Source organism: Rhagoletis pomonella, unplaced genomic scaffold, assembly GCF_013731165.1.
Source record: "Rhagoletis pomonella isolate Grant_MI unplaced genomic scaffold, Rhpom_1.0 Rhpom_scaffold_00012, whole genome shotgun sequence".
Lineage (NCBI taxonomy): Eukaryota > Metazoa > Arthropoda > Insecta > Diptera > Tephritidae > Rhagoletis > Rhagoletis pomonella.
Window position 1 is genome coordinate 6319794 of NW_023458566.1, and position 21018 is coordinate 6340811.

At 34.6% G+C, this 21018-nt stretch overlaps 1 protein-coding gene across 2 annotated transcripts in view; it reads left to right on the plus strand.

Annotated features, from left to right (window-relative positions):
* Positions 1-2495: 2495 nt before the first annotated feature.
* LOC118747738 (probable serine/threonine-protein kinase nek3) overlaps positions 2496-21018 on the plus strand; it is a 124926-nt gene continuing 106403 nt past the window's right edge. For both annotated transcript variants that reach the window (XM_036481860.1, XM_036481861.1), the window contains exon 1: positions 2496-2846. In XM_036481860.1, coding sequence (XP_036337753.1) covers positions 2589-2846 — 258 coding nt within the window. In that variant the 5' untranslated portion in view covers positions 2496-2588. The remainder of the gene's footprint in view (positions 2847-21018) is intronic.

Here is a 21018-nt window from a genome sequence, read left to right on the forward strand (position 1 = left end):
CATTAGGGTGGTCGACAAATACACAGCATGTTCCGAGTTGAATACTTTCAGAGCTTTAAATTTAAATATTCATCATAATTCTATAGTTCGAAGGTTTCTGAAAGGTATTACTTTTTATTAATGTATGTAGAAGGTGTTGGCATACAACTTAAATGTTTTTTATGTGACTTTTATGGACATGAATCAAGAAAAATACGAAAAATTGGCGTTGCCGGTTTATTTTAACGTATATTTCGTATACAAACCTAGCATCAAAAACGCCTTACAAATGCCATAAAATGCTCACCGCCGAATACTCGATTTCAAAATTGTGTCCATATGTTTATAATAATATTAGAAGGGAACACCCAAAATAATTGGCTTAATCAGTTTATTTTAACGCACATCGCCCTTTAAAACAAATATAATTCTTTCCAATCTTGGCCCATTGTGCGACCGCGGTTCGGTTATATGTTAAACTATTTAAAAAAAAAAATCGGCTCTACTTACTTACGATGTTCTTCAGTTCTGGGGGATTGAAGAAAGAAGTCAGGACGACCCTAATGTACATAAACATTATTATGATACTTTATTTCCATCACTCATTGGAGCTCTTAGCCCCTTTTTTGTTTTGCTGTGTACATATTTACATATGTATATCGGTTCTATACTATATATACATACATATATGAAATGTCATTGCATTTGCTATAATTTCCGCTTATCAGCTTGAGGCGTTAAATGCTAAGCATACACACAGAATCCCTTTCGTTGGCTTGATATTGCTCTTCATTGCTCTTCCAAAATGATAGATGCCATCGAAATGTGTTTTTTTTTCATTCACAATTTGTGCCACTGGTGCTAGTTACTGTTATCTTTGAACTTTACGATGACAACGTATAGCGAGATTTATGTATTGTTTTTACCTTAACAATTCGCTCTGCTTCCCCATAAAAAAATATTTCATTCTTTCCATGTATGGCATGTATGTAAATATACATTTTACTCACTTTCATACCCCTCTTTCCCTATGTACTAGCAGGAAAAAAAATGTTATCACTGTAGCTAAACAGCACAGCGCAGCTCAGCTCAGATGGCGGCAGCAACAGTTGCCATCGCAAGAGTTTAATCGTTTGTAGTGTCAGTTGACGCGTCTATTCGTAACGATAACAGTCGAAAATTTTTTAAACCCTTCCGGAGTTTAGTCGTTGGTCTTTTGTGGCGCGCTTAAACAAAAATCAAAAATAAAGACCATAGATGCGATCATAAATCTGAGTGTTTGTGTTTAGGTAAAATTTTCTGGTGCTTTGGTTTATTTTTTTATGCTATTGATGCATACGACACCACAGATAAAATTGTAAAAATTATATTTAGTGCTATTAGTTTGGTTTGGTTTTAAGTAGTGTGGTACAAATATACATACATATATGCAAATTAAATAACTGCATGCTATATCTTCGGAAAGTAGATCTCATTGTGAAAAAGGTAAATAAAAAATTGAAAGACAACAATTAAAATAATAAATTTGTTTTGTATGTGTTTTTGTTTAGTTTGCGCTTTGCAAAAATCTTAAAGAAGGCTTGATTTCCTGGCAACTTACAAGCTCTACAGCAACACATAATCAATCTTTACTGGGCTCCGGGGCACAACGGCGTCCCAGGAAATGAGGAAGCGGATGAATATGCTAGAAAGGAATCCGGAATGGGACTTAGGGAAGCAATCCAGATCGTCAAACCTCCCCTTCCCCCCCGATTCCTGTTTTCGGAAGTCGAGAGAGTGACCAAGGCAGCCACCAACAGCAGGTGGGAAAACCTGCACACCCCTGAATGGTATCGCGCCCGCTCTGGCCACGGCTCGACGAACGAAGAACAAGGAGTTTATTAAGGCTGTCAAAGCCAAACGTTAAGCTTCTCACAGAAATACTAACGGGACACTGGACCATTGGCTATATGAGCGCCAGGTTCGGAGCACCGCATAACGATTTTTGTAGAAGCTGTAGAGATGAGGAGGAGGTAGAATCCGTCCAGCACTTCCTTTGTGCGTGTCCAGCACTCCGAAGAAAACGGCTCAAGTTTCTTGAGGACCATTTTTGCCAGAGCGTGGATAACTTAGTAAAAGCTCCACTGGAAGGATTGTTGGGATTCACCAAAGAATCGAAATGGTTCCAAGACATGCCTCCAGAGGCATGGGGAAACCCCACTGGGTATCGCAATGGGCCTTTGTGGCCTCCGAGTGAACTCTATTTCTGTGGTCAGAGCCGCCTGCTTAATCTGACCTAACCCAGTAGCGTTTTTGTTTATGCCGAAAAATGTTGCCTTCTCTTTGCCCTCTACGAACAACTACTAGGAAGAGCGCAATGAGAAGGCAACATTATTTGTAGAACCAAAAACTCCATAAACACCATTTCGCATAGTCAAAATTGAATTCAATTTAATTCATATTACACCACAAACCTACAATATTTTATTTTATTAAATTGCTTCAATGCAAATATTTTTTTTTCATAATTTCAGCCCAGCAATCATTGTGAAGCGCATTTGATTGCGGCCACCACCGAAATTGAGGCGCTAAAGCAGGCTTTACTTGATAAACACAATCAAATAGTAGCCATGGAAACGGCATGTATACAGGATACGGAACGTCAACTTGAATTGGAGGACAGTGTAATTGCGTGGCAAGATAAATATGATCGTTTGTATGAGTCGCATAAGCGAGTGCAAAAGGTAAACCAAAGCTTGGAGGATAAGCTATTAAAATTGGTGGATCGAAATACTGGCGAGCGAGCGCAATTGACCAGCGATGTGGCAACGTTGAGTGTACGTTTGGCACAGGCGAATTTCAATATAGCCAAGTTGCAGCGAGAAATTGTAAGTTAAATGAAACATATTTCTATTTTAACTACATATTTGCTTTTATTAGTAAGATTTAGAAAAAAAAAACGCCTATGTTCAAACTTTTAATTAAAAAAAAAAGTTTTCCAAAGTAATTGAGCAACTTTCTTGTACACATCTAAATTATGCTGGCAGTGTAATTTCAGCTAAATCCAGTTAAAATATACATATGCAACACTCAATTTATGGACAGACAGTTAAAGTAGTCGATTTTCCAGTTAGAAAGTCAAAGGTTATTTTCTGTGGCCTTTTGCTCGCTTGTCAGTAAATGTATACAAAAGAGGAGGAGTAGATTGTTAAATTTATGCAACTTCTACGTATGTATTGAATATAACTATGTACATCCATATGCACATACGCAATTACAAATTGTATATACAAATACAAAGTCATAAACATACATACATTAGGCCGGGATACGTCTATATTTTCCTCACAGGAAAAAGTGCATACAATACCCATTGAGGAGAGCTTACAGACTTTAAGAAGAGAATACTGATATAACTGTATACTAAAAGCAGGCGGACTGCCCTCTGATGAGGCTCTCTAAATCAAACAGGGCACACAATAACGTTTATAAAGACAGGATAAAGATATGGAAAACCTGGAATGTGTCCGAAACTGTGTAGCTTGAGACTAGTCTCAAGAAAAGTTTGTCTAGACTCGCCAAAGATAGCGTTCGTTTAAGTACATGTAGGAATATGTCTACCGAAAATTTCTTCTGGCCATCAAAATGGGCATCGGCCGTCTGTGGTCACCGAGTGGACTTATGAAATTAGTAGACCGTCTAACCTTACCTAAGCTATTATAATCTAGCCTTAATCTAGTTTTATACAGAGTCTGAGCGATAAGATTTATGTCGCTGAAAAACCAGCGTCAGCTCAGGCAACTGTAAGTCCAAATGCCTAATTTCCATACTACTAAAAAAAACTCATATTACATTCCGCATTTCATACGCGTATTTTTTTAAATTTAGCACGTTTTTTTTAATTCTAAATTTTTTTCCCTCAGTGTATTTTTTTTTTTAATTTAGCACGTCATACACATATGCGTCCAAATTCACTCGAATAATGCTATAAAAGCAGTGTGATAGCTATACACTTTTTTGGTGACCCAGCCTAATAGAGAAAATAAAACCCAATCAAGCATAACCACTTTATGCTTTTCACTTACAAAGTGAGATAACTACATACATATTTTTTCAAAACTACACAGACAACAGCGCAGGTGTAAGCGCTTAAAATCGAATGTGTGAAGTTTTAAGGATCTTTTAAGCATCTGGCTAAAGCGCCGAAAGTTTACACCGAGCGTCACTAAGTTACTTGCGTTGCTTTTTTTTGCACTTGTAACTCTTTCATTTCATTTATTTTTTATTTAATTTTATTGTAACAAAAAAAGGAAAACGTACAGCAATTGCAGCAGTTTGTTGCCTCTTAATCCGGCTACTCAAAGTGTTATTCGTCTCTCCTACGACTGGCGACTGGCTTGCTTGCCCATTTCACAGCTTTGCTCGCGACGAAGCCCTCCAAAAGTATGGAAATTGTGTTGAAAAGGAAAACTTTCGTAGTGAGAGATTAAAAATTGCAGTAGGTATAAGCAAATAAAAGCGAAATTAGTTTCACGCTTCACTTCAGCTGCAGAGTAGCCAGCGTGCTGCTAGGCAGTAAGTGCAAAGGCGAGCCAACAATTGTTTTAACGGCGGTGCTTGTAGAAACTGTTGGACAATTAGTTTTGCGCGTAAAATGCAAGCAAATAGCAATGTAATAAAATACTTTTTAGTAAAAAGAGTTAAAGAAGTATGTAGACACTTTTAATATCCTTTGCCGGCAGCTTTGGGAGAAAAGAGTAAAAGAAATATGTATGTAGTTGGAAATCTTATTTGGTTACTTCTTGGGCAAAACTTCGTAGCGTGCTTATACATTTTACACATTGAGAGTATATGTATGTGTGTATGTGTGTATGTTTGTGCGTTTGCTAGAAAACGCCACTGGGAAATTACGAAAATTGCACGCTCCGCGGGCAAGTACATAGATAGCAACATTGTAATTGTGCATCGAGGTGGCCGTTGCACTATAAATTTAATGGAATTTTGATTTGCATCTACATTTATTGCATATTTTAATTAAGCGGACAGGATAAATTTACTAATATCTGGCGAAGTTTGAACATTTGTGTTAACTGGTATTTATGGACATATGCACATAATTTTGCTCTCCGTTTTGTTAAGGTTATACTGAGACTCAAATCTTAAAAGGTCCGAGGTTCGTATTAAACCTGATTTTTACACCATAATCATTGATAAGCGAATTCCTAATTTTTGTACCTTTTCGATCACTGTGTTGTTAAATAAAAAAACAAAATTAATTTTAATTGTTTCGAGTCTCCATACAGGAATCTTAACTTTGCTCCGTCTGCGATCGTAACCAAAATTTATATGTGAATTGTTCGACTTTAGTACTATCATCGACGTAGGGGTTGAGGTTTAGGAAGTCTGATGTAAAGTTATGCTTCATGCATTTAAGGACCACCCTAATCTACATACATATATTAAAAAAAGAGAAAAAAATGGTTCTATTAACTAAATTAAATGAAAAAAACACATTTTAAAGCAATAAAATTTTGATTAAAAGAAATAAGTTTCTAAAAATTTAATGTAATTAAAAAAAACATATACATACATTTTCATTTATATTTTTCTTTTCAAAAAAAATAAAACCTAACAGTTTAAAGAAAAATTAATTAAAAAAAGCAAAAAAAAAATAACCCTTAAATAAAAGATTAAAATTATTCCCCTGCGCCTAGACTCGACTTCGGATCTCTCGATTGGCACGCCTGTGCCTTACCCACTCGGCCATTGCGACTAATGGATTTACAAGTGCTTTGTGTCACAATAGCTTTTCACCATGAGTGGTGAATGAGAGAGCGTTTTTTTTTAAACTTGTTTTTTCTTTTTTCTTATTAATATCTTTTCCCTTTTAATTTGATTGTTCCGATTTCTTATTTTTAAAAACGATATACAAATATATTTTTTTATTTATCTTATCTTTTTTATACAATTTGTTTAATGGTTTGGTTGTTATTGTTAAAAAAAAAATTTTTTTTTAATTACATTTAAATTGTTGCTAGAATTGATAATTGTCTTGCCTATTGCCTTTCAATTGACTTACAAAAGATTTTCTAGATAGCTTAGCCAGAAATTCCCTGTAAATCTCTTTCTGTGTGATACGCTTTTTTTAACCGACTTCTAAAAAAGGAGGAGGTTATCAGTTCGTCGGAATATTTTTTTTGTTTTGTTTTTGTTACCGCATAATTTTGGACCACGTTAACCGATTTCGATAATGCTTTTTGCATCGGAAAGGTAGTGTCTCAGAGGTAATACTAATCTGCTTTAGATCCGATCACTGGATCATGAAATATATATATATATATATTTTTTTAAGACGTTTTGTTTTTGCTAAAAATTACTTGTTACAATAAACATTTGAACCTGTTCGGTTTTATGGGACCAAGGTTGGGGTGTGCTTAGGCCAGGTGGTTAATGGGAGCTGTGTAAGTACAGATTTGAAAAATAAATGCATGTGTTGCATTTAACTGTTTAAAGACAGCTTTGTTGTCTTTTAGGTTACAGCTTACAGTTCATAGCACCCATCTGCAAAAGCATTTTTACACTCCAAACTAAAATCGATGGCAGACTGTGAAATCTATATAAAGGAAGATTAAATTAGACTTCAACGAATGTTTTCAATGTCAGTGCTTAACTGCAAGCATTCTTACAATGGCATGCAATTTTAAAATACCACTGCTCACACATGCTTTGATTGGCCACCAACACACTAACAATTCCACTTAAGTTTTATTGACTGTTTTGCATTTAGTAAATTCTCTTCGGCACACACAAAAGCCAAACAAGTGTTTTGGTGTGAATGCGAATATATTACTGAGAAAGTTGAAAACAAAAACTGCAAATGTGTGAACATATAAATATATAAATGTTTCTATGTGTACAACTACATATACATAGAGATATGTGTAGGATATAATCTATTAGCCAAATATTCCGGCATTTTTTTTTCATTGAAGTATTTGCCTTCATCTCAACAGCGATGACTTGGCCTTTAGCCTTGTGTAGGATATGCAGATATGTATGTAGATATATGTATGCTTAGCAGAGTATCCACTTGACAAACAAACAAACAAATAAACACCACCAGCAGTATTCATAACAATAGGATAGTGAACCCCTTGCGTTTTTTGCTACTTATTTTCACAAACTCGAATTGCGGAAAAACAGTCCTAAGTAGTTAGTATTCTGTTCGGAAAAGCTGGAATGGTTAAAAGAAAAGTTGAAAATATGCACGAAAATCTCCACTTAGTCATGTCTGCCGAAACGTTTGTACATATGTATGTACATACATACATACATATATACTTATATGTACTTCCATTTTTCCCACACGCAATCAGTAAGCCGCTTCGTTCCGCTCCGCTTCACTTGTGCAGAGTGCAAGTACAAAATCCTTTTCCACTTTTCGTTGGTGTACGCCGTTGGCTTGATGGAGCTAATATCGTTTTTTGTTTTTGTTTTTTTTTTTTTTACTTTTACTATCTGTTGCCAGTTTCCACTATTTGACCGTTTGTCATTCGTGACTAACTTTCCTGGAATGGTGATTGGCAGTGACGTGCGCATTGGCGTTGAAACGACGCAAATGACACGAAGCTCCAGTTCTACACTTTGGCATTTGTCACCAACGCCAACAACGCCAACATGTTTTTATCCCTCGATTTTTATTTTATTTTTTTTGCATTTTTCTCTTAACTATGCACTTCCGTTTGCTTGCGAAGTTTGTTTACCCCTTGAGGTGGCAATGCGGGTGAGAGAAGTTTATTTGTTTTCGCCAACTCCATTACCATCAACCAACCAACCAACCAACCAGCCATTATAGGCAGTCAAGCTGGCCGGCTTCCGTATACACATTTGCAAACAACATCAACAAAAGGACGAATTGAGTTTCGCAATCATTACCGGCATTTAAACAATACTCATGCAAATGTATGTATGGATGGATCTACATGTGAAATTGTATGTGTGTATGTAGTATGGAAATTTCTAAGCCCCCTGTAGGAAAAATTTGAGGAAAGAAAACGCATTAACGAAGCAGTTTTTTTGTGAAACCCTGGTGAAATACGGCATCTTAGAATACCAGAAAAAATGTGCTAATTTAGCAAAGTAAACCGATCTGCTAGACAAAAAAAAAAATTATTTATTTGTGATTTGGTTTGTCGAGTAAAAATAAAATAAAATTTATTTGTGATTTGGTTCATCAACAAAATAAAAAATAATCTTTATTTTCTCAAAAATCATGCTTGAGTTAGATAAAAAAGTGTTTTTAGTTGGAAAATCACGAATCAAATTGATCTTCTCTACAAATCAAATCACAGATAAAATAAATAATTTTATATTATTTAGGATTTGATACAACTTTCAATTCAGAAATTATATTTATTTTTGGTTTTGGGATTTGACTAAAGTCCCCCGAATCCTAAAATCCCCCATGAAACGGTCTTAGTCCCAGCTTGAATTACAATGTCTTCCATAACTTCAGTAGCAAAGCACACATTTTGAGAAATACGGCCGCGCTGTAATGTACATAAGATGCAGTAAGTTCACAAGGAGCCTCATCTGTTATAAGTAGCAGAGTTGGAGTAAAAATTTTGTGAGAAAATCCACATTTCCTCCCAGGGTATGTGTATATACAATCGTCATCGCCTCATCGTCCCCTACCGGCATGTTTCCGCTGCAACATATGCCGGTCGGTGTGCCATGTAAGGGATGTGCCGTGGGCGAAAATCCGCATCACACCACACCACACATCACCTTGCCAATGTTTGTCAGTTTGAGTTAAGTATTTCCAAGTGTTTGTTACCGTTCGTGCTCAATACTTGAAATGTCTTCCATTGTTGAACATGTAAAATATGTACGTACATATGCACATACAGATCTACATATTTCCGATGGGTGGGCAAATCTATGTACATACATATTTAATTATGTACATATGTACATTAGACCGTACCACCTTATCTACAATCGATCAAAAAAAAAAGGTGGCCGTGGGATCGCGTTTTTAAATTTTTCGGTGTCTTCTGTATACATTGGACTTAAAATTTTTTTTAAATGGTTCCACCAGAATATTCGAAATAGTTTTTAAGCAACAGTTTAATGATTTTTGGTTAACTTTAATTTTCTGACATTAGGCTGGTACGCTACGGTGATAAGAGCTGAGATCTGGTGGGTAAGTACTACAAAGGGGTAGAAGAGGTCAATTAATATTGAAGCAAAAAAAAAATATCCTCGAATGAGGAAGATTTGACGAGAAATATAAAGAGGCGACAGAGAGATTTCATAAACAAATCCACATTAAAAAACCAATATCTAAGATTCATCATTAGCCAGTCTTTTGTCTCTTATCATCGCTTTTCAAGCTCCAGAAATAGTCCACAAGCATCTGGAGGTTTGATTTCCTAAATATCATACCGATCCTCCATAGTTCGCCAGGTTCTTCGCAAGTGCTTTTTTTACAAAGTTTTTTTTTTAATTTTTCGCACCTTTCTACTCAATCCATAAACATGAGGTAGAATCCATCAGACGAATTTACATTAACACGTGGTGTTATTCTTCGGTAAAACTACGTCCAAATTACATTTAATTTTTTTTTGAAATTTGCCATATTTGGCATTTTTTGAAACTTTAACAGTTTTTTTTTATAAATGTACTTCAAATCAGCATCAAAAAAAATATTACAAGATGAGGTCGGCCCCGTTTTTGAGATAAAATACGACAAAATTTTGTTGAACTGTGTTATTTATGAAAATATAGTTCATTCTATAATATAAACTATAACTGTATAAAGTTCAAAAAATCCAAAAAATGTCCATCAAAATTTTCAAATTTTTATTTAGAATATATAGAAAGTTTCGAGTATGCAGTTTTGTAGCCCATTCAGTTTTAGTCTAATGAAGTGCAAGTTTCATACGGCTAAAAAATTCCGTTGATTTTTGAGAATTTTTTCTTTGGTGACGGGTTTTTACACTTTTTTCCATATAAGCATGAATTTCTTATGAAATAAAACGCGGGAGAACGTTAGCAACAAAATTTCAAAAAATCAACGCCAATTTTTGTAAGTTCCACTTGTTATTTAAAAAAAAAAAATCAAAGCTGCTTATAAAATTAGAAAAACTTAAAACTTTTGCTTGTTTTCATTTCAAAGGTCGGTTCAAAAACGCCCTTCCACTATTCAGCCGCCGATTTTTTCTTGAAAATACATATCCTTAAAATAAAATTGAACTCAAATTATATAAATTTTCTTAACATTATAAATCCATGTATAACAATTTACTCGCATGCATACAAACGATTTCTAAACCTTTTGAATAGTTGGTCATACACAGTAGTGCCAATAGATTTTTTGTTCTAATCTCAAGCATTCGAACGAAAGGATTTGCATATTTTAACATAAAATTATTCATTACTTAGCACTTATACTTAAGTATGTAGCGCCATGTAGTCCACTAATTCTACTCGTATATAAATACATATGTATTTACAGTGCCGGAAATTTAAATAGGGACCCGAAATTTTAATAAAGCTTTGGCAATTTTTTATTTCTTTGTTTTCATAATGTTTACATTGTTTTTTAATGGATATATTACTCGTCATATAATAAAAACTATGTAAGCCCGAATTTAAAATTCTGCACAAAAAAAAACATCGCCAAAGTTTCATCAACATTTTGAGCTTTTTAATTAGATTCCTTTGAAACTTTTTGAGTTAGTTAGTTGACTTTTGGCAACTTTTTTATTGAAGGTGTTGCTCATTTTCTCCACACATATAAAAAATTGTCGATCCTGCTTCGTAAGGAAAAATGCTTAACAATTAAAAAAAAAAAAATAAATCAACGGAACTTTGTATCTAAATTTTAATCTAAAAATCTAAATCTAAAGCTCTAAAATTTAATAGGCTGTAAAATTCCATATAAAATTTTTTTCTAAAATTCGAATTAAAAAGTTTGAAAACTCGCGTCCCTATTTATATTTACGCCACCGTACACAGTTGAATTCGTATTATGGAAGTATACATAATATACACCCAATTAAAGTTGATAACCTAACTTACATTTACATTATTTTATTGTGTATTTCGCTCCGAGTGCGATTATAAGGGCTTTTTTCCCTTATTTTTGCATTTTATTACTTGCAAATTTCCTTAACACACATGTTGCACGCAATTGGGGTGTCGCCACTGGGGAACAATAAATACTTACGTACTCGCACTTAAATATGTTTAGTTGCTTTGTTAGAAAACTCAGAGGAGTTTGCGTGTCAGTGCACGTGACTGCCAATGGCGGCAACATTTGTAATACTCTCGGTGAGCTAAGGCTTCAAAACGTTTCCTCTCTACGGAGTATTTCCGTTAGGCATATATTACTTTTATGTAATTGATGCAGCCTAAAAATACCGGAGATAAAATCTAAATATGGTTTTTATTGATTTTCGGAATGTGTGCACACTAGGGATGTTAATTTTTCAGATTTTTCCGATCCCGGGATTTTCGGGATTTAGATATTCTTTAGTTTTCAACAACTTAAATCGAAAAAAATTGCTTCTATATTGTTTGAGAAACTCTCATACCATAAAATAAATAATAAATAAATCGGTTTCAAACCTACTTTTTTATTTAAAGTGACGTTTTTATTTTTTCTCTCTGACGTCAGGATTTATTTTAAAGGACTTTGTAATTTCAAAGATATGATTAATTCCAAAAATAAATAAATAAATAAAAATTATTTAAAAAATTCAATGCAATGTAGATTAAAAATATGGGTACCAAGTGCAAGTGGAAATTCCTTTAGAATTTCAAAAAAAATTTTGGATTCACAAGGACGAATAGGCAATTTTTTAAGTTGATAAAGTTAGAAAGACGAAATTCGAGGATGTTAACGAGTTTATATAAGACCTTAACATATAATTTTTTCAAAAGCAAATATTGCGAAATTTCCAGGATAAAATTTTAAAAGGATCTTTTCAATACTTACCAGTCCTTCTAAACCAAAAACTTGAATCTGCTTAAATTCTACAGGATTTCCTCTTTAATTTGATGTCCAAACTTTTTCTCTAAGCACATTTCACTGAATTTTTTAAATCATGTTTGAATTACTGACGTCAGAGTCAAAAACTAAAAAACGAAATTTTACTATATTTGGCCCATGTTTTCGCGAATATAATATATTGATATTTGTGTTAAAAATTTGCTATCGCGCGGTTTTACACGTATAATGAGCAAGACATTTATAAAAAGATATTAATTACACTGGTTTACAGCAAAAATGTTCTATGGATGCCACTATCCAATTCCCATGTAGAATTCCTCGGTGATTCCGAAAATCGAGATCATTTTTTTTCTATGGATAACTTCTCGAGATGTTTACAATTTACCGTTACTGATAGTTTCTGAGACCTCTTGTTATCGACGCAAACGCTCTATCTACTCAGGTGTACTTGGCGTAACGGTAAATTGCAAATATCTCGAAAACGTATCCATACAAAAAAAAATAGCCCGATTTTCGGAATCAGCGAGCGATTTTACATACAAATTGGATAGTGGCGTCTGGAGAACAAAATCAAAATTAAAATTGTGAGCCAGTGTTATTAAATAAAAAAGAAATATAGCCATTACTGGTGAAGAAAAGGAGTTTATATTATTGCCATCAATGCAAATTACAAATCCCGAAAATTCCGGTATTATTTGCCAAGAATCCCGGGATTTTGGGACCTAAAAAGGCCGGGATCCCGGGATTAAAATTCCTAGTGCATGCTCAATTTGCTTCATCTATATCCTGACCTTAGATTTGACCTCAGACACCTGAGCACACACTAATCGAGTCGGGGATCGTCGATGTAAGAGTCCAAAAAGTCTAGTAGGACCTTAGAACACTAGCAGAGGTAGCAAGCTTACTGACAGCAATAACTGGCGGATTGATCTGCATATACATATCTTTCTAGATTGAGAAATTTGACTTCAGAAACCATTCAGATTCAGAATTTTTGTTTCCATGAGTAAGGAAAAAAGGATACCATTTGACGTGGTATCTCGGTTCCCTGTGAATTTAGGTGAAATTGGAGCTCGTCAGTGCTCCGAAGACCAAATAAGAACGAGCACACTTGGCGATGGCTATTCAATCTTAAAGTTAAAGTGTTAACTAATACAAAGGAAATGCGCTCAATTGGAGATAGAGATGAAAAATTTTAAAACCTAAGGTAGGTTTAGACATAAATATGAGTTATGCACTGAGACTTCTAAGCCTCCGGGGCAAGTGAATTTACTCATACTAAGACTACGTTTAGCTAAGCTTGCAAGACAATTCTCTTTTCACTCTATTCTCTTGTGGCTTGTAAATTTGATGTAAGAACCATGACTAGCCTCGCAACTTGCGGACTGGAGTCCAACTCAGGTGTGTGTTGGCTTAGGGTTAAACATGGGCCACATGATTTTGAAAATGCGGAAACCTGCCACTTTTGATCCGATTTCTGAAGATTGTGGTTGAGATCTGATCCTTGATCGACGCCAATTTCTAAACTTCTCTGCAACCTCTTTTCCGGAAAAGTTGCGATGACCAGGGACCTAAGCAAAAACAAGTTCGAGCTAACAACTCACTGCGTTTAAAAGACTCACAAACTAGTTACTCAGCTTAGACTTTATTTTAAAGGACGTCAGTGCATCTGGCTGTCCGACGAAATGGCGATATGCTTGACTTGACGTAAATCACTCTAAAAGGCGCCAGCTTTTAGCTATCCCGAATAATTCTGCCTGGAAAAGAATTGCAATCAGGCAGATGGATTGCTCTTGTTAATCCCAAGTGTTCAGAGTGCTCTAACTTCGCTTTTCATTTTTGAGCCATAGGCGTACAGATGATGTATCCAGGAGTAGGTATCAAGGAATTCTATTTCAGATCGTGTGTAATCAGCAGCTACTCATGACTTGGGCCGTAATCTAGAAAATATACTGCTTTGCCCGATCGTTTTTTATTTACATATGCATACCCAGTCATATCAGCCTTGCAGTAGACTCAGATGAGGTGTGTATTACGAGTAGGTCTGTAGTCCCAATGCATGCGCCCCTCTGAACTCTGCCTTGATTTACATGATTATACTGGTTTCGTAAGGCTATCCACAGTCCAGAGAACCATAACATAAGATTGCACCTACCAGTTTCGTGTACTTACACTTACTTTCCTTACTCTTTCTTCTAGTTTTATTTTCCAACTCAGCTTAGTATCTAGTATGGCACCCAGATACTTTACTCGTTTAGATAAGCGTGAAGTTTGGCCATTCAACTTCGGTAATTCAAAGCTAGGCGTCTTATTCGTAGCTGCAAAGAGCAATAATTAGATATTTTCTGGGTTCACTCTAAGCCCACATGGCTTAGCACATCGGCCTAACTTTCCTAGAGCTGCATATATGATATATCATCAGCGTAGGCCACTATTCCTACTACCCCTGGTTGAGTTTGAGTAGTACTGAGTTGTTGGTGGTAAGACATAAAACTGAACTCTCTCTTAAGTACATCCTTTTTTTAGGCAGCATTCACAATGAACAACCACTATGACAAAGCGATACGAAAACTTACCTCGCTTTGTAGGCCACCTCAATCCAATTCATTATAAATCAATGCTGTTCGATTTCCACAAATGTCTTCGGTACTTTATAAGCGAATCTGATGAATTTAAAAGATTAATCTTAAAAATTAGAGGGATTTTTAAAACTCGTTCCACTTCATCTTATAACAAATGAGGGCTCTTATCAAATTCACTTTAATCAAATTTAAAACACGTTACTACTTTGCTTTTTATACTTCAAAGCACTTGTGCATAAGGGTTTATGCATTTTGATTCATTTCGTTTACGCCTCTAGCTATTGAATATCCAATGAAACTTCAGTCGATAGTTTTGTTAAAATGTTCACAATAAAGAATTTAGGAAACGCGCTTTAAATCTTTCAAATCTATCGTAAAAGTTAGCTTCAACTAAATGAAATAGGATTATTTCAATAGCATTTTGACGTTCAGACCTCTACCCAACTACAAGCAAATACGCACTTAAGCACATTAGCATGTACATTAGACTGTACCGAAAAAAAAGTTGCCGCACACCTTAGAATCGAAACTATTTTTCCAACACAATTTCGGGGATAAATTTTTTTGGGCGAATGTATTTAGGGGTCGCCTTTTTACAGTTTACCTCATATCTTCGACATTTACGGTCGGATATTAAATCACGATTTACACGAGGAGACAATTTTTTTCCAAAGTGTAGTAATCCGTTCTAGTACTTACCCACCAGATCTCAGTTCTTCTCACCCTAGTGTCAGTAAATTAAAGCTAACCAAAAACCATTAAACTTTGACTAAGAAAGTATTTCGATTATTTTAGTAGAACTATTAAAAAAAATAATTTGCCGTAAGTAGATGTCACAAAAAAAAAAATGTAGAAGCACAACCTCTCAGATTCCGCAAAAATTTTTATTTTTTATTTGCTTGCAAGGTGGTACGGTCTAATGTACACGTGCATATGCACAAAGTTTATTGGTGCTTTGAACGCCGATACACACCGTACAGTCTATGAAGGATTGATTGATGTTTTGTGTAAGCTCACAATTTGTTTTTTTTTTTATACATATTTCAAACTGAATTCGGGTATATAACAGTAATCGGCAATCGAGCGCGGTACAGTTAACTAAATACATACTACATGCGAATACATATTTGGTATCCATGGCATGTGGCATGCGGCTTGTGGTATATGGTTTTGTGGCAAATAGCCTGTGGCTCAGGTGAACGAAATAACAACTAATATAAAAGTGTATATGTACATATAATACTCCATAGAGACAGTAGAAATACATACATACATATGTATGTACATATCCATTTTCGACATAAAACTTGCAATAAACTCATTGTGGACTGACGTTTAAAATTTATGCAGAATTTTGAACACAGCTGCTACCACATTTACGTACATAGAATATATAGTATACATATATATTTGGATATATGTTAACGTATAAATTTGGTTTGCTCTGGCACGCTGATTTACTGTTAGTGCGTCAAAGCCTTACCTTTATTACCTTAACTTTACATATTGTTGTAAATATATGTATGTATATGTTTTTGCAATTAAAGCTTTAAAGACAAATATCAAATGGTAGTGACTATGCTTTTGGATTTACTTTAAAAATCAAAAAGTACAATGCTCAGAAAGTATATATACTGAGTATAGATTATTCTAGTTTTGTTGTGATTCTTCTCCTAATATAAATGCACATACCTACATACAGTGTATCAATTTGTCGATAGTAATGTTCATAATTTTTCGCCATAGAATCATTTATCGATTCGGTCCGAGTTCCAAAAATTTGGTCAACTGCCTCTCTAATTTGCGAAGTTCGTTCAGTTATCCATAAAAAACGCAGACAGATAAAAAACAAGATAAAAATGTCAAAGTCAGTAACAATAATGTTTCCGATAACTATATCGATGGATATATCGATAACAATAGCTACTAGGAAATTAGCGATAAACATATGCATCGGCGGAACATATGTATTTCTATAATTATCGATAAACATTTCGATAACTAAAATATCGATAGCTTTAACATATCAATAAATATGTCGATAACTATAATAAAAAATGTCGGTCACTGCAACGAAACTCATGAATACATATATATATATAATAAATACACATTTTTCAAGAGATAATAAAAACTGTCTTATTTCAAAACAGTTCTCTCTTTTATAAAACAAACTCATTTCAGACTCGTTATTATATAGATATTTTGGTATCAATGGGTAATTACGCTGTTTTGCACTTTAAACGGCGATATGTTGTAGGTAGGTTAACGTGTTCGTCGCAAACAGAGGAAGTCTTAGCGAAAAACCGGAAGATATTGATTGCGAGGGGGCTCATTAAAACTGGCAAGGAAGTGCAAAGGCAGGTATTTACTTAGACCACAGTTTGCGGCTTCGGTCCAACCTCGAGCATAAAAACCTTGCAGGACCACATGTCCTGGTTTCCGTCCAGTGAGATCCATCCGCCAAAGAGTAGTCAACATGGAGTCAGAGGCACTCCGACTCTGTTTTTTTTTTCTCGGTGAGACCGACTCAAGGCTGCCTTGCTTAGCCAGCTGATCCGCCCGCAATTTCCTGTAATATCAATGTAGCCTGTCGCTCAAATATGTACATACATAAATCTCAGACGAGACCTAAAGAGAGGGAGGTCATTCTCTAACTGCATAGCCTTGAGCGTACCGTAAGTGGGCTCAATGCCGTGATTTTCCGCTTGGCTATCAGAGTAGGTATATATTTACCTTCCCCGTCAACGTCGCGTAAAATTAGCCTTAATTGCAGCTACTTCTACCTGGAAAGCATTTAAGTGACCTGGGAGTCTTACTTTGAGGTTGATGGAGAAGTCCGTGCCCAAGATCATGCACAGACCCTACCGTGAAGCCTCGACGCATCCACGTACAAGTTCACCAATGTCTCTTAACCAACCACTGCCTCCTGTCCATACGTTCATTAAGGAGATGAGAGTAGAGAGAGGGGTAACGATCACGAAAAATATATCGATTTCGGTAAACGTATCGATCAACACATCGACAAAAATATCAATTCCAGTATTCCTGAAGGTACATATATTTTAAGATATCAAAGTCATCGACAGTCATCGATAGATATTTCACTGATAGTATCGACTACATTTTCTTTCTTTCTATTTTCTATTTTCGTTTTTAATTATCCGTCTCTTTATTAAATTCTGAACTTAATAAAAAGCTATCAGATGGCTATTTATTTATAGACAGGGTTAAGACAATGTCCGCGCTGAACTGCTTGAAGGTTTAACAGCGCTGTTGGGGCTCTTCACACACGCAATAGCAGATATGCAAATTTATCAAGTTGCCAACTCGTATCCTTACGCAATATTCACTTTTCTATATATCCATATAATTTCCAAAGCAAAAAGGTATACAATCTTACCGCCTTGTAATTCTGCTAATAATTCCACTCCGTTCAACTTACATTTGCCTCCTAGTTACATACCCAGATTGCGAGTGCCACTTTTTCACTCACCTTTTTATAGTCCCATAATCCTTTAAGTATTGATTATTTTTCACATATACCACCACAATGTAATGTTGATTGCATTGCAGCAGTAGGAATAAGTATGTATGTATGTACATATGTAAAATAGCAGAAATAACAATAAAAACAATAGCAGCAATCTCTCCCTTTGTAACAGGGATTTAAACTTTTTTTTTGCATTCTATATGTTTTTGTTGTCTCAATTTTCATTCGCGTATTTAACGTCTACACACTTTGCTGACTATACATATGCCTAGCAAATAGGACCCCACTTGCACGCTATCGTGCACCATATGGCGCAGGTGAATAAAGTTAAGTAGTAGTTTGCCGCCGAGTTTGTTGAAGTTTTGCGCCATCGTGCCGCATAGCGTGTATGCCACATTGTTGTAAATTCGTCTTGGTTGCAAATTATCCAATATTGCCATGTTGCAGCTTTAGATTTTGTTTTACTTTGGACACATATTCACACATACATATTTATATGCTGGCGCACGTTATTTGTCCATTCCACGCTAAACAAATTACTGTTTGAAAATTGTTTTTAAGCAGCGGGAAGACAGAGCTTAATTTATATGTACATTGGTACAGGTACATCGTATAGGGCAGGGTTACTAACCTTATGAAATTGCATAGATTTAATAAGATTTAAATTTTGGTTTTTAATTCACTAAAACGAATTTTTTACAATACGGGAACCTATTTTTTAAATATTTTATTTTATTTTTTTTTATAAAAACGTGGTTAATTCTACTACAAAAAACCCAAAAATCAGAGTTCCAAGCCTTGTGCAAAATTAAAGAAAATTGTGCAAAATTTCATTCAAATATTGCACTTTTGATTTACGCATTCTAGAAAAAAGTTGAGTATGCAGTTTTTTAGCCCATTCAATTTTAGTACAATAAAGTGTAAGTTAAAGATAGCTAGGACTTACCATTGATTTTTAGTAATTTTTTTTGTTGAAGGTGTCGCTAATTTTCTCCATATAAAATAATATTTGATAATTTTTTTTATATGGAAAAAATGTGCGACACCTTCAACAAAAAAAATTCCCAAAAATCAATTGTAAGTCCTTGCTTCCTCATAGGTATTTTTATCGATTTTGTTATCGAAATTTTTATCGATTTTGTTATCGATATTTTCGGAATTTATCGATATTGTTATCGATTTTGTAATCGATATTTTGAACGATTTTATTATCGATATTGTTATTGGTTTTGTTATAAATATTGTTATCGATTATTTATAGATATTGTTATCGATATTTTTATCGATTTTGTTATAGATATTTTTTTATCGATTTTATTATCAATATTTTTGTCGATATTTTTATCGATTTCCTAATCGCTTTTCATTATCGATTTCGTTATAGATTATTTATCGATTTTGTTATCGATTATTTATCGATTTTGTTATCGATATTTTTATCGATTTTATAATCGATTTTTGAATCGGAGATAAAGGAAAACGATAAAATAAATGTAATTAGATAGAAAAGAGACACAAAATATAACCTTAAGCAAAATCAGATGTATGTATGTATGTACATATGTAGGTATATTGGTTATGAGACAAAATAGGCGCACTTACTTTTTTTATTTTCAATGCAATTTCTATAGTTATTTTCTATAGCATGCTTTAATTACAAAATTTGTTTTCTAAAAACAAATGTGAAAAGCAACGGCAGCAAGGTGTATTGTAATTAAAGCCACCATGGCGTATGAGTAATATTGTATTAATGCAGCTTAACGGAACAAATTTTATTTATCAAGTCAAGCAAGTGAAATGCCTCAGAGTGGCTATTTTTTCCTCTCCCCTTTTCTTACTTGTTCACTTATACGAATAGCTAGCTTTATGGAATTTGCGTATTAATATTAAGGAAAGAATTTATTTATGAAAACTTTTCAGTTTATATAATTTGCTTCCATTAAATTACTTTCTTATTTTACTTACGAAACAGAAAAAATAAAACATCGAAAAGGAAAGACGCCTGCCAGGTTATTTCATTAAAAATGTGTCATTTGTCATTGCTGTTGTACGTCAGCGTAAATAAACAACTTTAAAAGCAGCGAAAAAATGGCGGCTCCCTCATTGCATTGCGGCTGAAGTTGACGTGGCACTGGCAGTGCAGCAGTGGCGCGGCCATTAGCCTTTTGTAACGGCTGTTTATGGGTAGTAAACACTGCTGTTGCACACTTTTCTAAGTTTACGCGTTCGAGTATGTACATATCGTCGGTCCCTACGAAGAGTAGCACATTTCACTATTCGCGTGGAAGACTAGCACATTTCATTATTCGCGTCGAAAAGTAGCACATTTCAGATTTTTGCGTGGAAGACTAGCACATTTCAGATGTTTGCGTGGAAGAGTAGCACATTTAAACTAAATCATAAAAGCATAATTTATATTGGAAATTCAAGTGCTTATTTTACATTTGTGTAATTCTATTATAAAATTCATGAAATTGCGACGGTATATCCTTTGATTCCTTTGATTATTTTTGTCGCATTTGCTACTATATAACGAATAAACACAATTTATTTTTAACCGACTTCCAAAAAAGGAGGAGGTTATCAGTTCGTCGGAATATTTTATTTTTTTTTTATGTATGTTACCGCATAACTTTGGACCACGTCAACCGATTTCGATAATTCTTTTTGCATCGGAAAGGTAGTGTCTCAGAGGTGGTCCCATACTAATCTGGTTGAGATCCGATCAGTGGATCATGAGATATATATATATATATATTTTTTTATATGGGAGCTGAAGTCGGTTTTTTTTTTTGCTAAAAATTACTTGTTATATGAAAGGAAACCGCAACAACGGAAATTTTTAAGCCACTTGAAACTTGCACATTATTGCAATAAAATTGAAAGGGCTTTAAATCTATATACTCAAATTCTTAGAAAAAAATTATTTGACATTTGGATGAACATTTTTAGATTTTTTTAGTTTT